This window comes from Acanthochromis polyacanthus, chromosome 7 (assembly GCF_021347895.1).
Source record: "Acanthochromis polyacanthus isolate Apoly-LR-REF ecotype Palm Island chromosome 7, KAUST_Apoly_ChrSc, whole genome shotgun sequence".
NCBI lineage: Eukaryota > Metazoa > Chordata > Actinopteri > Pomacentridae > Acanthochromis > Acanthochromis polyacanthus.
The window spans coordinates 28,846,165-28,869,671 of NC_067119.1; the positions used below are offsets into that span (position 1 = coordinate 28,846,165).

At 44.5% G+C, this 23,507-nt stretch overlaps 1 protein-coding gene across 1 annotated transcript in view; it reads left to right on the plus strand.

Annotated features, from left to right (window-relative positions):
• ncor2 (nuclear receptor corepressor 2) overlaps positions 1-23,507 on the plus strand; it is a 108,121-nt gene that overhangs the window by 74,588 nt on the left and 10,026 nt on the right. The window contains exons 16-39 of the mRNA XM_051950467.1: positions 294-454; positions 1,980-2,042; positions 7,180-7,322; positions 7,493-7,631; positions 8,322-8,748; positions 9,972-10,092; positions 10,598-10,859; positions 11,668-11,715; positions 12,037-12,201; positions 12,364-12,500; positions 12,651-12,750; positions 12,934-13,045; positions 13,830-13,920; positions 17,028-17,178; positions 17,369-17,518; positions 17,646-17,738; positions 18,753-18,970; positions 19,056-19,401; positions 19,630-19,830; positions 20,251-20,499; positions 21,591-21,686; positions 21,777-22,061; positions 22,188-22,374; positions 22,491-22,987. Of these exons, the coding sequence (XP_051806427.1) occupies positions 294-454; positions 1,980-2,042; positions 7,180-7,322; positions 7,493-7,631; positions 8,322-8,748; positions 9,972-10,092; positions 10,598-10,859; positions 11,668-11,715; positions 12,037-12,201; positions 12,364-12,500; positions 12,651-12,750; positions 12,934-13,045; positions 13,830-13,920; positions 17,028-17,178; positions 17,369-17,518; positions 17,646-17,738; positions 18,753-18,970; positions 19,056-19,401; positions 19,630-19,830; positions 20,251-20,499; positions 21,591-21,686; positions 21,777-22,061; positions 22,188-22,374; positions 22,491-22,987 (4,442 nt within the window). The remainder of the gene's footprint in view (positions 1-293; positions 455-1,979; positions 2,043-7,179; positions 7,323-7,492; positions 7,632-8,321; positions 8,749-9,971; positions 10,093-10,597; positions 10,860-11,667; positions 11,716-12,036; positions 12,202-12,363; positions 12,501-12,650; positions 12,751-12,933; positions 13,046-13,829; positions 13,921-17,027; positions 17,179-17,368; positions 17,519-17,645; positions 17,739-18,752; positions 18,971-19,055; positions 19,402-19,629; positions 19,831-20,250; positions 20,500-21,590; positions 21,687-21,776; positions 22,062-22,187; positions 22,375-22,490; positions 22,988-23,507) is intronic.

Below are 23,507 nucleotides of genomic sequence, written 5' to 3' on the forward strand. Positions count from 1 at the left end.
GTCTGATCTGTAGTCATCAGCAGAAACTTGGCATTAGATGCAGCACCTTACCTGTATAACGGCTGTCTTTGGCAATAAAGCACGTGTTTAATTAGACAGAGAAAATTTAGTTGTTGGAGAATAAAAACGCAACTTTTTTTGTCTAAATTATTATCGTCAGTGCCCTACAGCGCTGCCCAAATCTGAATGGACTGCTTCCAGGACTTTGAGCCATATCAGTGCACCGTTATATGCAAACCCTTCACAAACCTGGTGTATGTCTTGCTGACTGTGCTAACATTTCTCAAATGCAGGGACGACACCTCTGGAGAAGATGCAGAGGACAAAGAGCCTGCTGTTGCTTTCAAGGGTCGACGCACAGCCAATAGCCAGGGACGCCGCAAAGGCCGTATCACCCGCTCTATGACAAGTGAAGTGGAGGAGACCACCACACCGCCACTCAACAGTGAACTCGGTCAGTCTCCGTTCCCCTGCACTAAAATAGTGCAAATGTTATTTTAACATCAGGAAAAAACTGCCATTTGACTGCAGGCACATTTCACGTTATACTTGGAGAAAATGGTGGGCTAAAACATGAAGTTAATTCTTGGACAAACTGCTTAGAGTTTATCGGTGTGTATTTTTATATTATCGCTTATTTAAAAATGTGAAAGTCTCTTTCAGATTAAAGTCTCTTTTCAAGAGCAGTCTGACCAGGAGGGCAGCAAGCAATAAACAGAAACAGTACACCAGACCAACTGTCCCACACTGCAAACAAGAGAACAAAAAATCTAGTTCATTATGATAAAATATAAAGGACAAAATGGGTACAATTTCAAAAATGATTTCTGTGCAAATTTAGGAGTAATCACCTTGACTTTAAAATGGACTCGGAACAAATTTGTAATCAGATGATTCCAGGTCCATCTGTACATGATTCCAGGAGAAACTGGCTGCTTTAAATACAGGCACAGACTGTCATTACACTTTTTTATACATTCAGGATTACCAAACTTTGTAATCATTTATTATTAAGTCATTTTTCAGTTGAAGATGATAAGCTGTAGCAATAAAAAAGGTTTACAGATAAATATTTTCACCACCACCAGTACACAGAATTTGAGTTTGGTCTCCTCTGATCTACTTGGTCTACTGTTCCACGCCACAAGAGAGCACTAATGTTCTTTTGTCTTCGTTCATTTACGCTCTCTGTGTTTTACCCAAGCTAACAACTCAAAAATGCACAGAGGAATCACAACAAAGAAGAATACTGAGTGCATTTGATATGTAGTCAAAATCCCATCTGTCGACAAAAGACAGAAATGTTATTTAAGGACAAAATGCTGTGTGTCAGCAGTGCCCCCCTCCCCCCCGCTTAGCGCTTTGTTTCTTCGCAGATGGTAAGTCAGCCGTGCACACACTAACACTCTTTCTGCAGGCTACGATGGGATTTTTGATGTTTCAGCAGTTGTGTGTACATGCTGCAGTCGTTCCTGCAGCACAGGTTTGGTCACAGGGAATCCCCAGGTGACTTGGGCTGTAGGGGCTCTCAGTCAGCAGCCCCACCCCTGCCACTGTTTGTTCCCTGCTGGCAGCAGTGCTGGCTGGTCCACTGTGCCCTTCACAGGTCCATGTAGAGGACACATGAGCACAGTCTCGAGCTCCGTTGTCTGCCACGCAGGGCCAGGGACAGCCTGGCTTATGGCCTGTGCAGGGAAAGAAGCCAGTTGTTATGTCTATAATCATTAACTGACTTCTCTCCTTGGATTTCCTGCTTCCTCCATCTAAAACAAACAGTCCCTAGCGACCCGTGCTGCAGTGTTTCACTGGCAAGCCACACAAGCCACCCTGCCCCCCACCCTCTTATTCTTTTTTCTTCTCTAATTTCTGCCTCTCTTTCCTTTCCTCTTGTCAGTCACTCCCTAACTGACTTTGTGACAACTGCCCACTCCCCCCTCCTCCCGCCTTCTCTAACTTGGTGGTTCTCTATTTTTTGACAGCCAATCTGGAGATGAATGAGAGCTCTCGCTGGACTGAAGAAGAGATGGAAACAGCCAAAAAAGGTAATACAGTATAAAATCTTCTTCTCCCTTTGATGTGTAACTTCATTGTCGTAACCGTGCATTATAATACAGATGTCAAAAGAAAGAACACTAGCAGCTCAAGCACTGTTCGAAAGCATAGACAAATGATGTGGCTGTGACTTCCTGTTAATGAGGCAGCAACCGCCACGTGCTGCTAGGTTGTGTCTATGCATGAATGTGTCAGTCTGCCTGGATGTGGTCTGTTGCTCTTTGGAGCCGTTTCTCTGTTTCTCTGGGTCAAGGCAGCCTGTCTTTTATCAAGGAGGCTGTAAAGTCTGCCCCTTATCAGCCAGCCCCTGCAAATGCAGCAGTCGTTAACTTCGCTGTTTATTGTCTCTGACTGAAGATTACCCAGAACACTATGGCTGATTCACAGAGGTCGCTGACATTCTTCCCATTTTCATTGCACCAGCACTCTGTGTGTGTCTTAGTGTTTGTTACGTACAGTTACTGATTGAATGAGCTCCTCATTCTCAGTGATTTTAGCCACATGCTACTCTTTTAATTGGGATTCTCTACTGATCTGTTAAAACAAACTGCTGGTCAGATCTGGTTTATATCTGAGTATTTAAAAAAGACTGATTTACAAGTTTCAAAAGAAAGTTTGCTGCTTCAGTAATGTTACCATTTCTAAATATGTATTTACTTTTGAATTTTTATACACAGGCTGATCCATGGATTACATGCATCTTTTACAGATGATTTTTAAAATCTTGGTCTTTGGTGACTAAGTACCCCCTTTGTGATGTCAAGTCTTGTATTCTGTACATGACTCAACCTAATTTCACTGCAAGGCAGCTGCTTTGTGGTAGTTTGTATGTGATGTGTCATCATGCTTGTTGTGACTCAGTTCTGCTTCTGAGTATTTTAACCTGTCCTCCCTTGTAATCAACTGTAGATAAAGTGTCTCTCGCATGCACTTTGAATGTGATATTAGAACCAGATTCGGTCCAGGAGTTGGCATCTGCTTTTAATGTCTTTAGTGTCTCTCCTGCAAATTGGGGTTTGTGCATGTGTGCAGGTTTGTGTGTTAAGGGGTTATTTTGCGCTAACTGGCACTGGCCTGGCTTGAACACAGTCCTGTGTAGTAATCCTGGTTAATGTCTTCAGTTCCATTCTCCTGCTGTGGGATTAGTGGGGTGCTCCATCCCAGAGGATTAGCCTGGCAGCTTGGTGGTAGCAGGGCTTCTATGAAGAGCTTATGTAACCACAACCACAGAACCCCAGCTACAGTACAGAGGACTGAAGAGGAGGAGCTGCTCTTACCATTTTTCATCGGTTCTAGCAACCACCCCCTCACCTGCCAAAAGGGATTCCCCTTCCAAGATCTCAGACGATTCCAAGATCATAACCTCCCTCCCTCCATTTCCTCACAGTTCTGAATATGCTTGTCAAAAGTGCTTTCCCTGGCAGGTGCTTGACATGTATATGTTTTAAAGAGGCTTAGGCGTCCTGATGCTAATGTGTTTATCCCCTTGAGCTAAACAGATCTGAATAATTGCATTTATAGTGCCAAGGAGGACATCCACATTCCTGCATGGCAGTGCCAGACAGCTTTGCCTTAAAGGATGGCACAGCCATACTCTGAGAAAAGATCACTCCTTTCTTCGCTATTCATAAAGACTGCTATCTCAAACAAGGGACGGCCAAGCTTTGTAACGCTTCTGTCTTATACCCGCTAGCTCTGCCTGCCGTGTGATCGTGCACGTAAGGGATGTGTAGCAAAGGTTATGTTAGTGCACTTGGTCCAAGCGGTGTGTGTTTGCCTGTACACCGGTCTTGGTCGGTGTTTATGTAAGTGCACTAATCTGCCAGGCTTTGCTTGGGTGCAGGCAGGCAGCTGGATAATGGCCCCTGCTCTGCGTGCTGGAAGAACCCATTTAAAGGAGCAGCAGGTAGAGAATGCCATATTATCTTTTCCGCCTTTCTCCTCTGGTGTTGCTCTATCTCGGTCTCTCATTGTGTCTCTTGGTTGGGAGATGGCAGCGGCCCAGATTGGCAGGAGCTGTGGAAGATTTGGCAAGTGCTTCTTTCCCCCACTCACTTTCTCTCTGCCCTCACTCTGTGTTGTTATAAACTCAAGAGGTCACATTCAAGATGAAAAGCAGGTCAGTCAGGAAAAATGTGAAAGCCTTTATGCTTTCTCATGGTATCAACATCAACTCTCTCTCTACCCTCTCCTGCCCCCCCCCCCCCCCCCCCCTCTCTCTCTGCTTACTCTCTACTTCTGTATCCTTTCCCTTTCTCCATTGTCTCTCTGGCTCAGTGGCTCTGCTTTTCCTCTCTCTCTTCCTCTCTCTTTCTCTCTCTATCTCTTTCCTCTCTCTCCAGGCTGCTCTCCCTGCTCTCTGTTTACTCTTGGACTGCCTGAGTGTGTGTTTGTGTCTGTGTGCGAGAGTATTAACAAGAGAGACGGAGAGAGAGGGTTCGAGTGAGTTTGTACTCACTCATGCGTTTGTGTGTGTGTGTGTTTGTGTGTGTGTGTGTGTGTGTGCGCCGCGGTGCCTGCTGGCAGAGTGAGGTAGGGGGAGGGACAGACCGACGGAAAGAGGGAGGGAGGAAAAAAAAGAGAGATAGAGGAGAGATCAGATGAGGGGAGAGAGAGGCTGAGCACATAGCACCGCCCCACAGTCCCACTTTCCTGTGGAAGTCTTCCCAGACGACCGCCATTGGGGAGAGACACGGCAGAGAAGAGCAGACCAGCACTCACCGAAAGCACTGGGTGGACAGAGGGAGAGGAAAAGAAGGGGAGAGGCCAGGAGCATGTGCTGTTGTGGAGCATGTCAACCTGACACCGGCTCAAATATCAAGCCAGCTGGCAGGAAGAGCGCCGAGACTGAGCTGTTTTCATCTCCTCTGCTCTGGATCGGAAGGCCCAGCCCTGAAGAGCTTCCCGGCTGGCCGTCTAGAGATCAGACCGTCTGATAGCGTTGTCCAGAGCAGGGCCACGAGACGGCGGCTGGAGTGACAGGCATGTGACAGACAGGAACAACCACTTTTTTGGCTACACCAGGTGTTGATTGGACTTTCTCTGGGAGGAGCTAATGGGAATACAGTGCCCTGATTGGGTGTGAGGCTACCACCTGTTTCAGTATTGCTGCTTCTGATTGGATGTTTGTTCCATGTGTGTTTCTCCAGCAACTAAGGCCCCGAATCGACCAGAGCTGCTTTGGATCGTGCTTTGTGTGTTTGCATATGACGGAATAAACTGAACATAGCTAGAGGTCATAGCAAAGTGACCTTTGACTTCACTGCTACTGCTTCAGCTGCACTCCATGCTATGTGGCAGTGTTTGTGTCATGGCTACTTCAAGCATGTGTATGTTTATGTGTATTCTGTCAAGTTGGAGGGTGTCTGACCTGCATGGCTGTCTACCCCCCCCCCCCCTGCAGATGACTGTAAAAGGTTAATAGGTTACGGTCACGTGTCTTAGTGCTCTTGGAGAGAGTCGGGCTGACAGGTCTTGGAGGAGCTTTTTCTAGCAATGCCTTTAGTGGCAACAATGAATATTTCAGCTGAAAAACCTCCTCCACTTTAACACTTGACAGGTTGTAGGTGCGCAACAGCTTTTAGACACCAGAAGCTCAGACTTGAAGATCACTTTTGCTTGTTTTAGAAGTTCTTCTATACTGGCATTAATAAATTCTCAGCATGATGGTGAATATTGTGCATCTTTACACATTTGCTGGAGGATGCACAGCTTTTCTCACCTTTTTGACCAAAGTAGTTTTTGTATCAGTTGTATGTGTGGCAGAAGTATTGTTTGACTTGTCAGTGCAGAAATGACTCGCAAGGGATGTACAGTTTTCATGATACTTAATCATATTTTAGGTGACATTTGTAGATCTGTCTAAATATCTTAAACATAAATAGCTCTGTATACATCAATATATACAGTTTTTGTCATAGATAATGAATTGAAAACAATTAATAGACAAGCTTCTATTTGCAGATATTGCTCAGTAGTCATCTTTTTACTGACTTAGTCAAAGCCTGAATCCGGTGCAGTCTTTCTGATTAATATGAGAGATGAAATGACAAGGCTGCAAACAGCTGTCCTTTCCTCTCCTTTGGCTCAGAGTCCTGCTTGTCGTCCTACTACCTCCATTAAGCGATGAGATGCAGAGACCCCTGAACCCATGTCCAAGGTTATCCTAAGATGTGTTGGCTCTGTGCCTCCTAATAACACCCCTCCCACCCCCCTCCCCCAACAACCTTTTGAGAGGCTGTCCTGTTGCCAGGACCTGTCAGGCTGGCACAGGAAACAAGTGGGTGGTGTAAGCTAAGCCTCTTACAACACACACTGTTAATGAGCTGCCTTTAGCTCAGAGCAGAGTCTGGGAAGGGGGCACTGGAGCAAATTCTACGTTATCTGTCTTTCTCACTCACTTGTACTCACCCGCTGACTGCTCTCTACATTTCTACTTTTAGCACACATACATTGCGCTGTTCGTTTGTGTGAGTGTGCGCGCCTGCTTGCGTGTTTCATGACAGGTTGATCTATCACAGCTCTGGCCCAGCGGGTGCCAGTAGACTCTTGTGTAAGGCACAATCATGTGGTTGACTGGGTAAAGGACTAGGGTTTCTTGGAACTGGGTCACATCAAAGTCAGTTGGAATATGACACAGAGTGAACCTAGTGGGGAGAGATAGTGATGTCATTGGTGTGACTGACGGTTCACCTACCACACCACCACTCCCCTCTCTTACTCTTTCACTCTGTGCCTCTCTCTATTTAAGACGTGTATGGCATCCAGCCATGCTGCTGCTGGGAGAGTGGGACTGTGTCTGTTACAGTGTGGACTAAACTCCCAGCCTGTGCTACAGCTTTGACAGCTGTATAGAGACAGATGTTTATGGCAATTGATTTACCATGACCAGACTTCCATGCTGTACACTAGAAGAGATTGTTAATTGAGATAGCGTTGATGGTATATAAACCAAAATAACCATTACTTTTGGCAAGAAGTGCACTTTGCACAGGTTGCATCACTTTTTTTTTTTTTTTTTACAACTGCATAAAGAATATCTTGTTCTCAGCAAGGCCACATCCATGTCTGTCCTCCTTTCTTTATATTGTATCCTAATTACTCTGCCTATCTGTCTGTCAATTCCAGGCCTTCTCCAGTATGGTAGGAATTGGTCCGCCATCGCCAAGATGGTGGGATCAAAAACCGTGTCACAGTGCAAGAACTTCTATTTCAACTACAAAAAGAGGCAGAAACTGGATGAGATTCTGCAGCAGCATAAAATGAAATCGGTAAGCAGAGGGAAAGTTTCCAGTTCACACTTTCACCTCATGATGCGGACAAAGTAAAGTCATTTATGCTTTTTATGTAGTGTCACACCATGATATTGTTTCGGTTTCGGTTTTGAAGATCTTTGCTCCCTGGGACTTTTTTTTATTTAGTATGTGCTTTTTTGACCCAGGAGAAGGAGCGAAAAGCCCGTCGCAGGGGCAAAGCCCTGCAGAATGAGGAGGCCAGTGCCCCGTATGCAGCAGAGGAGGAGGAGATGGAAGGATCAGGAGCCAGCTGCAATGAAGAGGAAGCCCCTGATGATGGAGAAGGTACACCAGTTTGAGGATCTGCATCTTGTGCGAAAATCCTAAAAAAAAAACATTGTTTGAATTGAATTGTATTTTTACCTGTATTTAAGGGCTGACAACTGTTTTAAATAGGATGCCGTTTTCTTTCAATATATAGTTATTTGTACAACATTAAGTATTTCCATTTTTCCTAAGCCCTTATATTTGAGGGCCTGAAAAACATTAGATTTAATGAGAACATAACACAATAATCTTTTGTAATTGTGTAGCTTATGGTTGAGTTGTTTTGGGTGGCATTAGATTGTGCAGGTGTACCTAATAATGTGGCTACTTGATACGTATATAATTTTATATAACAGTGTAACTCTGAGTAGTCCCCTGTTGGTATGAAATATCATGTTCTGCAGTGACAAGCATACAAGTATCATGAAAATCCTGCTGTAGTTTTTTGATAGAAGTATACTGCATAGACTGCATTTCCACAATGGAGTGCTGATGCCCCAGGGGATTTCATCCATCATCTGAATTGGTTTTGTGTTCCCTCTTATTGTACAATGAAACCTGATTAGGCAGAAGACTGGCACTGTGAAGAATCTGGTTTAGCAGAAAGAGATGGGCAAAAGATGGACTAAAAAAGGACAAGGAGATATAACATGATTTACAGTATGAGCCCTAATCTGTGATTCTTTTTGTCCTCTGTCTGTGTCCCAGGTGGAGCCAACAACAGCTCTGACACAGAGAGCTTGCCCTCGCCTCACTCATCCGAGGACAGCAAGGCTAAAGAGGAAGGCTCAAGCAGGTCCAAGGGCAGCTCCAACAGCGAGGACAAGGAGGAGGCCCAGTCAGACATGGGCCAGGCAGGGGATGAGAAACCTCAAGTCAAGGAGGATGCAGACTCAGCCATCAAGCAGGAGATAAAGACTGAAACAGGAGAGCCCAACAAAGAGCAGCTGCAGCCAACGCCACCCAGTGATGCCACAGATAAAAAACCTCCTATAGCAGAGGGAGAGGAAGTCAAAAGTTCCAAAAGCTCCAAAAAGGATCATGCATCCAAAACAGGCTCGCATGGAGACAGTGACTCTAGTGCCACTTGCAGCGCCGATGAGGTGGAGGAGACAGACAACACAGACAAGAACAGGTGAGAGTTGTTAGGATTTAGTGAAAATTAGATTTGATTTACTTATTTGTTTTTGCAGAAAATCGAATTTCCTTTTTGTTTATATTGAAAACAATGTTTTCTATCTCTTTCCTGCTTAATATCACTATTGACATCTTTGGGCATGGTTGAAATTATTATTGTCAAAGGACTTCTGGTTTTTGAGCGATTTACGAGGTGTCCTACTTCTCCTGTCTACCACAGCAGACATCAGAAAACAAACCAGTGAGGGGTTTGAAGTGGTATTAGTTGCCTAGCTACACTTTACAGCAGCGAAGCCATATTTGGAAAGCCACTTGTGTGTATACCACAGGTTGCTCTCTGCTGTCCACCAGAGATTGTAATTGCATTTTGTATGAATGAAGGGGGAAAAAAATCTGTGTGTATGTGCGTGTGTTTGTACTTGTGTATGAAATCTAAATCTATCTGTATATCTGTATATCTTCTGTATATCTATCTGTGTGTGTGTGTGTGTGTGTGTGTGTGTGTGTGTGTGTGTGTGTGTGTGTGTGTGTGTGTGTGTGTGTGTGTGTGTGTATATATATATATATATACAATCTGTGTGTGATTGAGGCCACAAGAAATGGGTGTCAAAGTGCGTGGGAGGAGTGATTAGTCTTGTTTGCACGGTATTTGTTCAATTTTTTCCATGACAGCAGACTGCATGTACTGGCAAAGCTGAGGGGAACGCTGCCCTCTCTGCCAAAGCAAACAAAGGGAGTGAGAGTGTGTGCATGCGTGTACGCACCCTTGTGCATCAGTGTGTGTATCCGCCTGTGATTCGGAGTATGATGTGTGTTTACGACAGTTGTGAGAGACATAGATATGGATTTTTACTTGTAATTCTTTTTCACACTCCCAGGCTCTGTCAACCCATATCTACCCCATATGCACACACACACCCCATGCATATCTGCTTCCCCCTCATCATTTGAATACTTCAATAGTGAACGAAGATTTGTTTGTCTTATTAGGAGATGTACAGAAAAGACAGACAGAACGTCGCTCTTTTTGTGATATTTTTCTGTTTTTACTCTTTAAAGTTTTTCATTGAATGTTCAAAGTTGGTTTCAGCTGGGGAAAACAAATGACACTGCCCAGTGTGTGGAGATTTTAAAATTAAGATGAGCTACACGGGTTTATGGAAACACTAATCAGGAAATGTTATCTCACTCCCACTCATTTATTTCTCTCTGTGTGTGTAGAATGACTTCTCCACGGCCGAGCCTGCTGAACTACACTCACGATGGGGTCATATCATCCCCGCTACAGAAGCCCATGGATCTAAAGCAGCTCAAACAGCGGGCTGCTGCTATACCACCTATTGTGAGTTACTAGTTACATTTTATGTGTCTCATAGTTTTTTATTCTCACATGTCACACAGCTGTTAGAGGCAAGAGCATCTCAGCTTTTTCAAAGTGTCTTTGATTCAGGTAATGTTTTGTTACTGAAAACTGATTTGCTCAGCTCCTGTAAACGAGCACATGCACACCATCAGTCTCCCATTGCAGTGGTATCAACGTTATCCTCGACTCTCTGTTTACAGAGATAACCATGTAGCAGGTGAAATTGTTGTCATATTTGTTTGAGATAAGCCAACCAGATGGAGGATGATGAGAGAGATTGCTTTGTGGAGAAGAAATGAGATGCCAGGCATTAGGGAAACTTTAGCTTACTAAGAAATAAGAGATGCGTATTAGCTATCATGTTGATCAGATACTGTATGTGGCTAACCATATGCCAAATGCCAAGTAGGAGTCGGCTTGTGTTTATGTGTTATGAGTGTGGCTTGTAAGCAGCCTTTTTATTTCCCTCTTGTCCTGTGCGCAGATGCCAGAGGCCTCTGTGCAGGGCAGCCAGCGGAGTGGGGGTGGGAAGGCAGTGCTGCCCCCCCATGCCCTGGCACTCTACCAGCAGCAGATCACCATGGCTCATGGGGAGTCCTCTCAGGAGGTCAAACAGCAGCAGCAACTTTCAGGCCAGCCAGGCAAACAGCAGCCTTATACCCCACAGTCGGACAGAGACAGGGAGGCTCTTCACAGCAGCAGCCCCCGTGTTCGCCCGCGCAGCCCCTCCACCAGTGAAAAAGATGGTACGCAGACCTTTATCACTACAGAAAACTACTCGTGTTGCCTATGAACTCATTTAACTGTGATGTTACGAATGTAGGAACTCCGTGCAATTTCCAGCACATTATCTCCTTTTTCCTGTGCCATTCATGGTGTCTGATCCATGTCACTCTACTGCAGGGTTTATATCTGCATGGCATGGTACATTGCTGGAATTGTCAGTTTTAAAATGTGCAAGATTCATTAATTTACAGGGAAACATGATTAGAGGAATAATGAGTTCACCAAAAAAAGAAAAAAAATGGCTACTAAAAATCTTGCGCAACATGCAGTTCTAGTAGTGCTTGATCTAGTTTTACTTAGTTGGTCCTTGCTACGAGCTCTAACCTTGAGTCTGTGTTCTCTAGTGTTTAGGGTATTCAAGTGTTTCTGGGACACTCGTGAAGAGGGAACTGATAAATGATCTGGTATTGCTATTGACCCAGAAGGGAATATAGTCTAGTTCAGTGCACTTACTGTAAGCTTGTGGAACGTGAATGTCTGAGAGCACAGTGCAAGACTTTAACCAGTCCAGACAAAGACAGGTCTTTTATTACCAACTAGGCACAGCAGCTCGGGACGTCAAAGTACAGCAGCCGCTTTATCATTAGTTTTAGGAAAAGTAGAAGATTTAGAAAGCTCTTCATACCTGACATAGGAGCATATGTATTTATTAGTATTTCTCTGCCCATGTAATGGAGAGAGTTAATGTAGTTAGTGTATATCTGAGGGCAAGCAAGAGAACAATGCTGTGAGGATGCGATGAACTGTGGTGTGTTTGTGTCCCTTCAGAACTGGAAGGCAACGAGAGGTGGTTACTGACCCTCCTGCAGGGATTAAGTAGGTTCACCCATTGCCTTTTACCCCTACTTCTTTCTAATCACACCTTTCGCACACTGCAGTGCAATCACCTCCTCTGCTGGATTTTACCTGTGTACTTGAAGCTGAAATTTAGCAATGGGTTGTTGTGATGTTAGTGCGCTTACTCAGCGGCGTGTCACTCTGAGTGGCAAGTGGCACGAGGGATTCTGTGTCAGTATGATGACAGTGATGATGCTGTCGACGACACTGAGTTAGCAGTGGCAAAAGGACGGCTTCTTGGATTGCTCTATCTGGATGCTGCGTCTTGGTCCTGACTCTCTCTATGTGTTGGTGTTGCAGAAAAGTCCCAAGCATTCTCTCCACATGGGGAAGCCAAGAAGCAGGCACTGGGGCCTGATGACCTGAGGACTTCCAACTTGGGTCGCCCAGTTCTCTCCCCCTTCCCCATGTCCCCACGAGACATGGCCAAGATCAGTCAAGACCAACACATGCTCCACTTCAATTGTAAGTATTCTCTGTATTCTTTACAAGCATCATATACAATCCATTTTAATTAGTACTTTGAGTAGTATACTGCATTATGGAAACTTCTTGATGCTGAAGGTCCTCTGGAGAGCCTTTACCAAAGATCTAATACTCAGTCTCATAATCTCTCCTGTCTACCAGCGTTCCAGCAAGCATGCCACCCCTCACTATCCAGCCTGCCTCAGGACAGTAGCAGACTAGCAGCAGTGAGACCCCTCTCAATGCCAGAGCCTCCACCTCTCATTTCCTCCAATAAGCCAGGAGGCTCTATCACACAGGTACAGCACGACGCACCAAACTATCGCTTTTAGATCATCATAATTACCCAATATTAGGACATTATTTAAAAATCAGTGTGACAAACCCAACGAACACCATAGCAGTGATGGAGTTTATAAACACTGTGATCAAATAATGTGTTTATTCAGGGCACCCCAGTGCAGCTGCACAGTCCTGCTCACGGGTTGGACCATGGGAAGATGCCCCCCACACAGATGGGGTTGCCTTGGATGGATCAAAGGAAAGTTGGTGAGTATAATTGGTGGAGGGATTAGTGCACTTCAATTTTTTTCTTCCTGTAAGCTGCCACCCACCACTACCACACCTGATACTCAGATCTAATTAACTCTTGCCTCACTACAGACGTGACTTTCTCATTACTGTTTGTCTCTTCATTCCTTGCTTGTTTTCATGTTGTGATGTGCGACACAGGTACTTTCCCAGTAGTAAAGCAGGAGCAGTTGTCCCCTCACAGCTCATCCTCCCAAGCTGATAACCTGTCAACCCAGGGAGCGCCTCATGATAGTGCTACTGGACGTGGTGGGTGCCTTGTCTTTTCCTCACATTGTTTCCATTTGCAAGGAGTCGATATTTAACTTTTGCATTTTGCATTTTGCCCTGGCCTTTGTAGGGGGTAAGGAGTTATATCGATGGATGAAATATTCACTCACTTGATCCAGTTTTTCCTCCATCACAACAAATTTATTTGAGAGTTATGACATTTTTCCCATCAGCCATGATGTCACACACCCTTAAATAACAAAGTCAAATCATGAGGTTTTTTTTTTATTCAGCGCTGTCATGCTGAAAAGATTTAGCCCCTCAGCATGACAGTGACCCATGGCACACAGCAGAGACCACACTGGAGTGAGTTGGGGACAAGTCTCTGAATGTACTTGAGTGACCCAGGCTAGACTAAAATCTCAGTTGAAAGTAGGTGGGGAGTTGAGTTCACTGAAGCTCATCTAATCTGACAGAGCTTGAGAGGATGTGAAGAATTGAAGAAACTGCCCAAGTCTGTGTGTACAAAGCTGGTAGACACTTACTCAGGAAAATTTAAGGCTGCGATTATAGTCAGTAGTGCCTCAACGCAGTTTTCCTTTTTAAGTAAATGTGGAAAACTGACTCAATTTTCACTCTAACATCACTAGATATGGTGGTCAGAATGAAAACTAGAGATATACATGTTTGGCATCTTGGCCAGCCTTGCAGGACTGCAAACCTACATTCCTAGTGATCATTTACATTGTGCTTTACCTACTCTTAGTCCAACTTCACATTTTGGATTACAGTTTCTTTCCTTGCCTTCTTTACAACTTCTATTCCAGCCGTACAGGGGGCAGTATCACTAAGGGCATCCCAGGGACCAGAATGCATCCAGATTCTTCAATTTCCTACCGAGGGGGCTCCATTACTCAGGTGAGCTGACATCAGTGAAGTAGGTCCTGGGTCTTGTTTTCTTTTGCTGCTGTGCAGGAGTTGGTAATGTCCCAGTTAAGTGTTTTTTTTGTCTCTTTCTGCTGATCCCAATAGAGTTTTTCCAGGGCTTTCTTCTTAACAAAGCTGCTGTGTCTCCACTTAATCTTATGTGCGAGGTTAATTTCAATTGAATGTGTTTTAGAGATAACTGACTTTCTGTTCAGAAAATACTTTTTGGTTTAGATGTCTGTTTTGAGTGTGTCATGTGGGAATCATTGCTGTTTCCCTTTAAAATACTCTTAAGCTGTTAGTTTGATGATGTAACCTAACGATAATCCCCTGCCACTGTGTTTTAACTCTCACTGTAACACTTGCAGTTTGCTACTGCTGTGTTGGGCGCGGCAATTCCTGATGTGTGTGCGTTATGAAAATTCTGCTGACAGTGTTCAAGAAGTTTTAGTAGTGCATTACAACAGACAACTGGCAGCCAGTTCTCTTCCCCTTTTTATTTGAAGAACCTGTGAACAGCCTCTGAAATGTATCTACATACGTTGTTTTCAGATATTGTCATATATAGGCAGGGTAATGGGTCATGTAGGTTTTGAGGAGACTTGCTATGCTAGTGTTTCTCCTCATATTACAGTACTAGAGTGGTGTGTTCAGGTTAATCTGATTTCTTGGAGGTTGATATAATAGCTATAAATAGTGAACACACACTAATACTGTTTTAAATGGTGTTAAGGCTTCTGCTATCACTGCCTCGTACGGCTATCACACAGACAGGCCATGCTTGTTATTTTTTATTATCCCAGCCTCTTCCAGTGGTTCACGCTAGTTTTGCTCATATATGCAGCCACTGGCCTCTACGCATACAGTATGAAACCTGAGCTTTATGCTGTAAATCTGAGCTTTGTACTTATGATGAAAGAGAGAGCAGCAGAACTGGTGAGAGGTCATGAGGCAGAACAAGTGCTGTGGCTGCTGGATTTCCCTAGTACTGTGACATAACCACAGCTCTGAGTGGCCCTGTTGTCCTAGCAACAGGTACACACTGTACTGCGTCTGTTCCCTCTTTTATTTATGCATTTACTCTAGATGCTGGCTAAACCCAGTCATTGATATACCCACTGTAATCCAGGTGGCCTACAAGACCAAATGAATGTTGAGGAGGCTGGTATACACAGTGATAGCTTAGTAAAAGGAAAGATAAGGAATGATAAAGTGTAACCGTTCAAGAGGGAAAGATCTATTTGTCTGGCTTCAAGCTAGGTCGATTGATAGATGTGTGTGTGTGTGTACACACTCAGGTATGGCAGTGATGCATTTTTTTATGGAGTAGCTAAGGACTGCTGTAGTCAGTGCCATCTGATCCTGTAAACAGAACCCCCCTGCCTATTCGCCGAACCCTATAAGTCTGTCCCCCAGCCTTCCTCAGTCATTTCTGGGAAACGCTGCAACCAACAGATGAGAAATGTGCTCTCAGGCCCTATTGCATCTGTTATTCAACCGTCCACTCTCGCTCTCGTCCCTTCACCATGCAGTGTAGAAACATGACTCATACTCAGGGTACGAGTGATGTGAGTCAAGGTTTCAACAAAGCCGCTTGTTGTCATCTACTGTTGTCAAGTGACTGCACCTCCGCTTCATCTGGGAGTACAACTCTGTTTCAAAGATGTGTTTTTGTGTGCTTATTACTTACTGTTTTGGATCCCTGTTGTACGTCACTGTTGTAAGAAACACTGACTGCTGTAAAAACAGTTCAAGAAATGCAGGACACTTTCTCTTCATATGTAACTTAATCAGCAATTTGCATCAAATTAACAGCTTAGTGTTGCTCACGCATTACCCAAAAAGAAGAGCAGTGATGAGTGTTCCCAGTCATTCACACCAACTCTACAAGAATAGTTTGAAATAGAATTATAATTCACCTGTACTGTGACTCATTATAATTTTCCTAAATTAACTATCAGGGGCTTTTAACAGAAATGTGTTATTTTTATATTGAGTAATTCTGTTTTAACACTTACAACATGCACCGATCAGGCATAACATGATGACCACCTGCCTAATATTGTGCCGCTTATGCTGTTAAAGCCCCTCTGACCCAGTGGGGCATGGACACAGGACCTGTTGGGATTTCTGTGGCACCGAGATGGTGGCAGTGAATTCTGTGGGTCCTTTGGGTTGCAGGATGGGACCAACCTAGATCAGGATTATCATGGTACATGCCACAGATGCTCAGTAAGATTTGGATCTGGGGAGTGTGGAACCCAGGTGAACAGGGGCCACTCCTGAGCAGTTTTTGTGGTGTGTCGGGGTACATTGTCCCGCTGAGGGTGGCTGCTGGCAACAAGGACTGCTGTTGCCAAGAGGGGTGGGGGGTTTCTTGGCCTGCAGTGTTTAGGTGGGTGGTACATGTCAAACATCCACATGAATGTGAGGACTTAAGGTTTCCCAGCAGAACGTTGCATTATAATAAGATGATCGATGTTATTCACTTCACCTGTCAGTGGTCATAATGTTGTGGCTGATCCAGCAATGTTTTCATTGTGCTGATTTGTTTATTGTATGAACTGTTAGATTTTTAATTTTAGTGCTAGTTCTTAATATGTGCTAGTTAAGATAAAGCAAAATTACATAGTCCGTGTTATTCCCTTGAAATAGTAGAGGTATTAATTTCCTAGTATACACAGGAAGTACAAAATTAAATCCAGTCTCTATCAAACATTGTATTTACCTTTGCCTAGTATAAGAATTGCTTACCTGTTCAGAGTTTGTAGTGTGCCACACAGGCAGGTGCATAGGTTTCCTGAGAAGACAACTTCAAGGTGCTTTGAGAGGCTTGATGTTCTTTTTTGTTTGTTTGTTTCTTATATTTTTTGTATCATGGACATATTAAAGTGGTTCTACAAGCTGTTAGTTTGACAGAAAATTGAGAAATTAAGTGTTCAGGGTTTCTGCTGATCGTCAAAGATGTTTCTTGTAAACTCTTTCTCTAGTTTGCCATATCAAGATTGTGATCAGACTTTGACATTTTCTTGAGAGTGGCTGCTGCTGCACACTGATACAACAAAGTGCAGGTCTCATTTCTTCTGTTGTCACCACAGGGGACGCCTGCAGATGTGCTCTATAAGGGAACCATAGCACGTCTGATCACAGAGGAGAGCGCCAGCCGAGCTGAGAGAGAGCGGGATGAGGCCCTGTCTAAAGGGAACGTGCTTTTTGAGGGCATCAGTGGGCACATCCTCACATACGACCGTGAGTATATCAGCTCAGCTGTGGTATACTTTATGCTGTACTTTATACCAACACAATGTCAAATGTGGTTTCCTGTTGCCTTTACAAGCACAGATCTGCACCTTGACTTATTCATATAAATGATTACATCAGAGTATTATCCCTAGAAATACTGTTTGTGCACATATAATAGCATGTTTGTAATTTGCAGGCCCACCATCTCAGACCCCCAAAGATGAGGGCCGAGGCCCAGGGCAGTCTGGGGACATTCTGGGTTTGAAGCGTTCTTTTGATGTCATGGAAGGAGGCATCTCTAGAGGACTGCCAATGAGGGATTCGCTGTCTGCAGCCAACTGTGAAGGTAAGAGATAATCCCACATAACCATCATGTTAAACATTTATTTAATGTATTCAATACTCAGTATGGATTAAATCACTTACTATGTACAATCCTACATCTCAAGACTTCTCAACTGTCTTCAACTCAGGTCTGATTGTTCGAGCCATGCCTCATGATAGGGATAGTCCGCACCACACTTCCTACAAGGATGCTCATCACATTCGTGGTTCCATCTCACAAGGTAGGATAACAAATCAATCTATCACCTTAATATAAGGCATGAGCAGGAAATTGTATGTTCTTTTTCAACATGTATTAGTTTAAAGTGAAACTCCCACTCTATCCTGGTGGCAAAGTTTGTCTTATCTCTTCCTGCAGAGTAAGCATTAAAGTTGGGGTAGGCAGTATTTTTCATTTTTGCTGTCATTATGAAGAAAGTTATACTATCCTTCTACATACTGGAGTCGAAGCTCTCTGAGAGAAAACTAGACTTCTGCACCCCCTCTTGGCTCTGTCATCAAACTTTAGGAAATGTGGCCGATGGCAGAAGACTTTAGCCAATCACAGGTCTTTACACTTGGATCAGGTGAGATGATATAAAGAGCAACAGAGTCCGATGGAGTAGACTGTGGTAGCTGAATGGGTTAAACGGAGAAGTTTAAATATGAGTCCTGGAAGTCAGAAGGACATGCTGACTTTTCACTTGAACTTTTTGCACATTTGAAATGTTTGCTCCTCTAGGGGGAGGGGCTTATCCATGAGAGAGGACAAAGGAGAGCTGCAGGAGGAGAGCTGTGCTTTTTTAATTCTGACAATTTTTACCTGTTCTACATTTCCGCCTACCACAACTTTAAAAAAAGAATTCAAATGCACTGAGTGTTTTTCGTAATTGTGAAAAACAACCAAATTGACATTGTTTTATGAGTTGCCGTCGACTGGATGAAGTATGTGTGATTTTAAGCATGGCAGATTCAAGCAACACAGCTATTCTTGGAAAAGTCTTGAAGATTTTGCAGTACACTAAATCTCTGAAGTGAATCTAAAAGTGTCTGTACCTAAAGCGCGGCCCTATTTGCAATATAATGACCTTTAATGTCGATCTCACACTATTCCTATCCAAAATTTCATATCTGTTTTCCTCATGTGCTTCATCCATTTCTTGCCTCATGTCTGGCTGAATTATGAAAAACAAAAATTAAATATTTGCTGCCCACTCTTGTTTGAAGAAAGATAGATTAACATATTTCACTTTCAGGTATACCTCGTCATCTTGACCCTCAGGATGGCTACCTGAGAAGGGAAGCAAAGCAGATGAAAAGAGAGGGCTCACCAACCCGAGGGTCCGGCTCACTGTCTGACCCGATGAAGGGCAGAGAGGCCATCGTGCCCACGGTTAAGGAGGCTGGGCGCTCTATCCACCTCATTCCCAGAGAAGAGCTTAGACAGCCTGCCAAGGAGGGCATCATAGCACAGGTATACAGATGCTAACAACACATGTAGAGACTATCCCACCCTTAATGCTTTTTACCCTATTAACTCCCAATGTAACCCTCTTTAGGGAACACCTATGAAACAAGAGGCGCCTGGTTCAGGGAAACGTCATGATGTCCGCTCCATCATAGCCAGTTCACCACGTTCCTACCACAATGCACCCTCCCATCTGGAGATGCGTGCTGAGAGGGGTCGATATGAGGAGGCACCTAAAGGACGGCCCAGTGCAGTGGTCAGTACGGCTAGCTCTATAGCCCGCTCTTCTCCCCTTACACTGGGTTCAGAGCAAGGAGGAAAAGCCCATCATAGCCCTGTGGGCTACGATGATAAAGGCACCTTAAGGACCCCTTACCCTGGACCTTCGCACCGTGGCTCCCCACTGTCCAGGGAGGCAAGCCAAAGGCAGCATGAGGGTGGGTATTTCTCATTCCACACAAAACAGTGAGTTTATAATTTTAAATAATAGAACAGCGGAATTTGAAACAAAACCTAATGCAAAGTATGTATGTTATTAATGCATATTAGCTGTGGTATGTAGTAGGTGGTGTAGTGCTAGAAGAGTATTTTAAACAAGATACTTTACTCTTCATCCAGCAAAAGCCATAAATGAAATTCTTGTGTTTCCTATTTTTTGACTCCAGGTTCCAGTAAAAATCCGACTCAGGAGCGTAAAGCCACACCTACCCCCAGGGAGATGAGTGCCACCAAATCCCCACTCACTGGTGTTGCGGATCCGTCCTATGAGCGTCTGCTGCAGGGTCTTGGAGCTACAGACGTGTATCGACAGATCCCCTTAGCCTTTGATCCTGCAGCGCTGCCCCGTGGCATCCCCATCGAACCAGGTACAGAGACACAGTCAAAATTCTATTAAAAAATATCTTGAAACATATGAGACTTCTGAATCAGCTCATCTGAAACTGACCTCTTTGAAGACCCTGGACACACTTGGGTGTTTTCAGCTGTTCAGGCCTGAATAAATTTCTCCTCATTTGAGGTTATTGTTGGCTGTTACAAGGTCACCAAAACTCAAACTTTAACAATCATGCTAAAGGCCATCCTTGAAATGTCCAGACATCAAAAATATGCCTTACCTTTTATTGAGTCCTCTGTTTTGTGATGTGAGAGAGGATTAGTCAAAAATCCCCAACAAAGAGTAGTCAGGAAAAAAAATTCTCACAAAAAATGAGACCAAACATCTTTGTGGGCTTTGACTTATTTAGTCCAAGCTGAATGATTTTCTGACTTTTCTTTACACACAACAGCGTACTACTTGCCTCGCCACCTAGCCCCCAACCCGGCCTATCCTCATCCCTACCCCTACCTCATCCGTGGCTTTCCCGACACCGCGGCCCTGGAGAACCGCCAGACGCTGTTCAATGACTACATCACCTCACAGCAAATGCACCAGTGGCCTGCAGCTGCTGCCATGGCTGCCCAGCGCTCCGACCTTCTAAGGAGCCTTCCTTCACGAGACCAGCCTCTTTCTCTGCCCTACTCTGCGCCCCCACGTGGTAAGGCTAACTCACCTGAAGTCACATCAGCGCTCACTTTCAACCATATTTGTCTTGGTTTGTGTTCACACTGGCTTTTTAAGATGTTTGGCAAACTGAAAGTCGAGTATGCTACACCTACAGATGGAGCTTGCTGAGAGCCTTTACCATTACGAAACAACAGCAGGGTTCATGTTACCTGGATTTAATTCAATAATAGAACCACCGGTGAGCTGAAATATGAAGTGCGGTGCTGTCCATGGCCTATTTAACCATGTACCTCAGCTTGCAGCTCAGGTGGATAATGCTTTCGTAATTAAGTATATATTACACTCAGCTGGTGTGCAGCATCAAGCAGCAGTTAAAGGTAATTAGTGTCTTCTAGAGAGAGGCACACATGAATGATCTGGTTGTTGTCATTCCCTAGAGTATTTAGTTTTATTTATTGTCTATTGGCAAAGCTTTCAATACGGCTAATTTGCAATAACATTTATAATCTGTTTGTTTAAAAGCATAATACAGAAACGTTGAGTTGCGTTTAAGTGTCTGAAAAGTTGCAATGTGAAGTCACTGAGGGCTGAGTGAGTACATTTGGTTTCCAGTATAATGTTAGACAGAAGCGAACGGCAGCAAACCAGAAGTGAAAGTATTCACAGGAAAAGGCCTTGCGTCATTCATCAGTGACATTGCCTTGAAACGCTCTCTAAAGCAGAGTCTTATCAGGTAATCTCCCATTTTTTTTATTGATATCATTTACTTTGGCCATATGTCTGTCTTGGCTTATCATTTTCCACATTTTGAATCAAGACTTGTTCATCACTTCATCCTTTCATATTCTTTAAACATGTTTTAATGGCATTATATCATTACCTATAAAAACATCAAGCCTTTACATCACTGCTAACAACAAAGTAGTGTCTGTTTGAGTTGGATTGTGTCTTTAATGAGGATCATGATGAGAATGGAGCATTAGACTTAGTTTAACCGTTATCCTCTCGGCCATCTGGACCAGCTGTTTGGTTGTTCTTAACCCTCCTCTTCTTTCTGTCCCCTAGGGATCATCGATCTTTCTCAGGTGCCACACTTACCTGTCCTGGTCCCTCCCTCTGCAGGGACAGCTGGCTCCCCAATGGATCGCATCACTTACATCCCTGGGACAAGCACCACCTTCCCTGGCAGGCCTTACACCACCTCCCCCATCTCACCTGGTACAATTCAGCTCGCAAAAACTACCTCAGCTAAATATGTTGCGCTAGTATGGGTTTTATAATGATTTCTTTTTCCTTTTTTGTGTACAGTTGGCTCTTCACACATGAACAAAATGCAAGGCACATCCTCCTCTTCAGAGCGCGAGCGTGAACGAGACCGCGAACGGGACAGGGAGAGGGAACGAGACAGGGAGCGAGACAGGGAGCGGGAGAGAGAGAGGGAGCGTGAACGGGACCGGGAGAGAGATCGAGAACGGGAACGAGAGAGAGACCGTGAAAGGGAAAGGGACCGGGACAGAGAGAGAGACCGAGAGCGTGACAGAGAGAAAGGCGGGTCTCTTGGAAATGTGGAGCACGCCCCCATATGGCGACCAGGTATGGAGGAGATAGTGTTTGTCTGCATGTTTATAAGTGAAGCCACTTGATAAAAACACAAATGTCGTTTGAGGAAAGAGAAATGCATGTGTAAAATTAAAGGATTCTGTTTGTGCTTCTTCTCAGGTACAGAGCACAGCTTGGCAAGTAGCAGCAGCAGCAGTGTGAGACCTTCTTCCCAGCCATACAGCCACCAGCACTCCCCAGTGTCACCTCGTACCCAGGAGAACGTGCAGCAGAGGCCAAGCGTCCTGCACAACACTGGGGGCAAAAGTATTTCTGTCAACGAACACTCCAGCTCATCTGTGTTACGGTAAAATGCTTTTTCTTCTGTTGGTACAAGAATTTTAATGGGATGTCCTCCAAATCAAGAAGCAACCTGGATTATCATGCTTTTTGAAAGTGTGTTTTGTTGTTTTTGCCTGCCAGGTCCATGCCCTCAGGCTCATCCCGCTACCAAGGTTACCCCAGCCACCTCCAAAGGACGGGTGTGCCCCCTGAGGCCTACCCACCTGCCATGGACTCAAGTGTAGCCAAAGAGCAGGGACGCGAAGGTGGCAAAAGCAGGGGAAGTCTACCTAAGCACGTGCAGGACCAGCATGGGCCCTCCAGTAAATCTGACCCCAAGCTGTCCAGCCCCAGCCCAGGAGGAATATACCCAGGTTCTTATCCCTCGGCTTCAGGCCGTCCCCAGCACCTGCTACCTCCCCAGCCGGATAACCCTCCTGGCCGTGGAGAAAGCGGTACAGCTAGTAGGGAAAAGACTCAAAACAAACCGATGTCCATTCAGGAACAAGAGCTCCGAGCACTCGGTAAGACCACCATGACTGCGGCCAACTTCATAAACGCGATTATTATGCGTCAAATTTCTTGTGAAACGGGGATGCCAGAGACGGGCTCGCTTGTTGCCAGCAGCGCCACTGATGGTAAGACGCTCTGGATCCCAGGGTCCCCCTCATCACCCAGACCCTCCCCCGTCAGTCTGTGGCCTATTGCACGCTGTGGTGATTGGCATTATCAAATCAGCCCAATTCATTTACATTTTTTTTATTTCAATGCTATAATTTTTTGCTTTTCCCAGTTTTATTATTGGTTTTTCTTTACGGACTTAAAGACCACCAAGGGTGCCCTCTGGAAAACCATAGCTCTAGCCTGTCCAAATTGGCCCTGACTGGCTTGAATTCAATTGAAAATGGCAGTTGACAAGCTTGATATAGCATTGATAAAGTGTTAATGGCTAATAACTTAATTTTCCTTGAAGGAGATCCCAGGTGTCCTTTAGGTAGCCATAGCTGGTGGAACATTAAGGCAGAAAATCCTTTGCTGTTTTTCTTCGTTTTCCTTTTGTAGAGGATGTGACTTGAATTTAACATGTGGCACCCCTCCTCCTTCCCATTCGGCTGCTTACTTTAAACAAAATATTTCACCACATGCAAGTGTGCATGA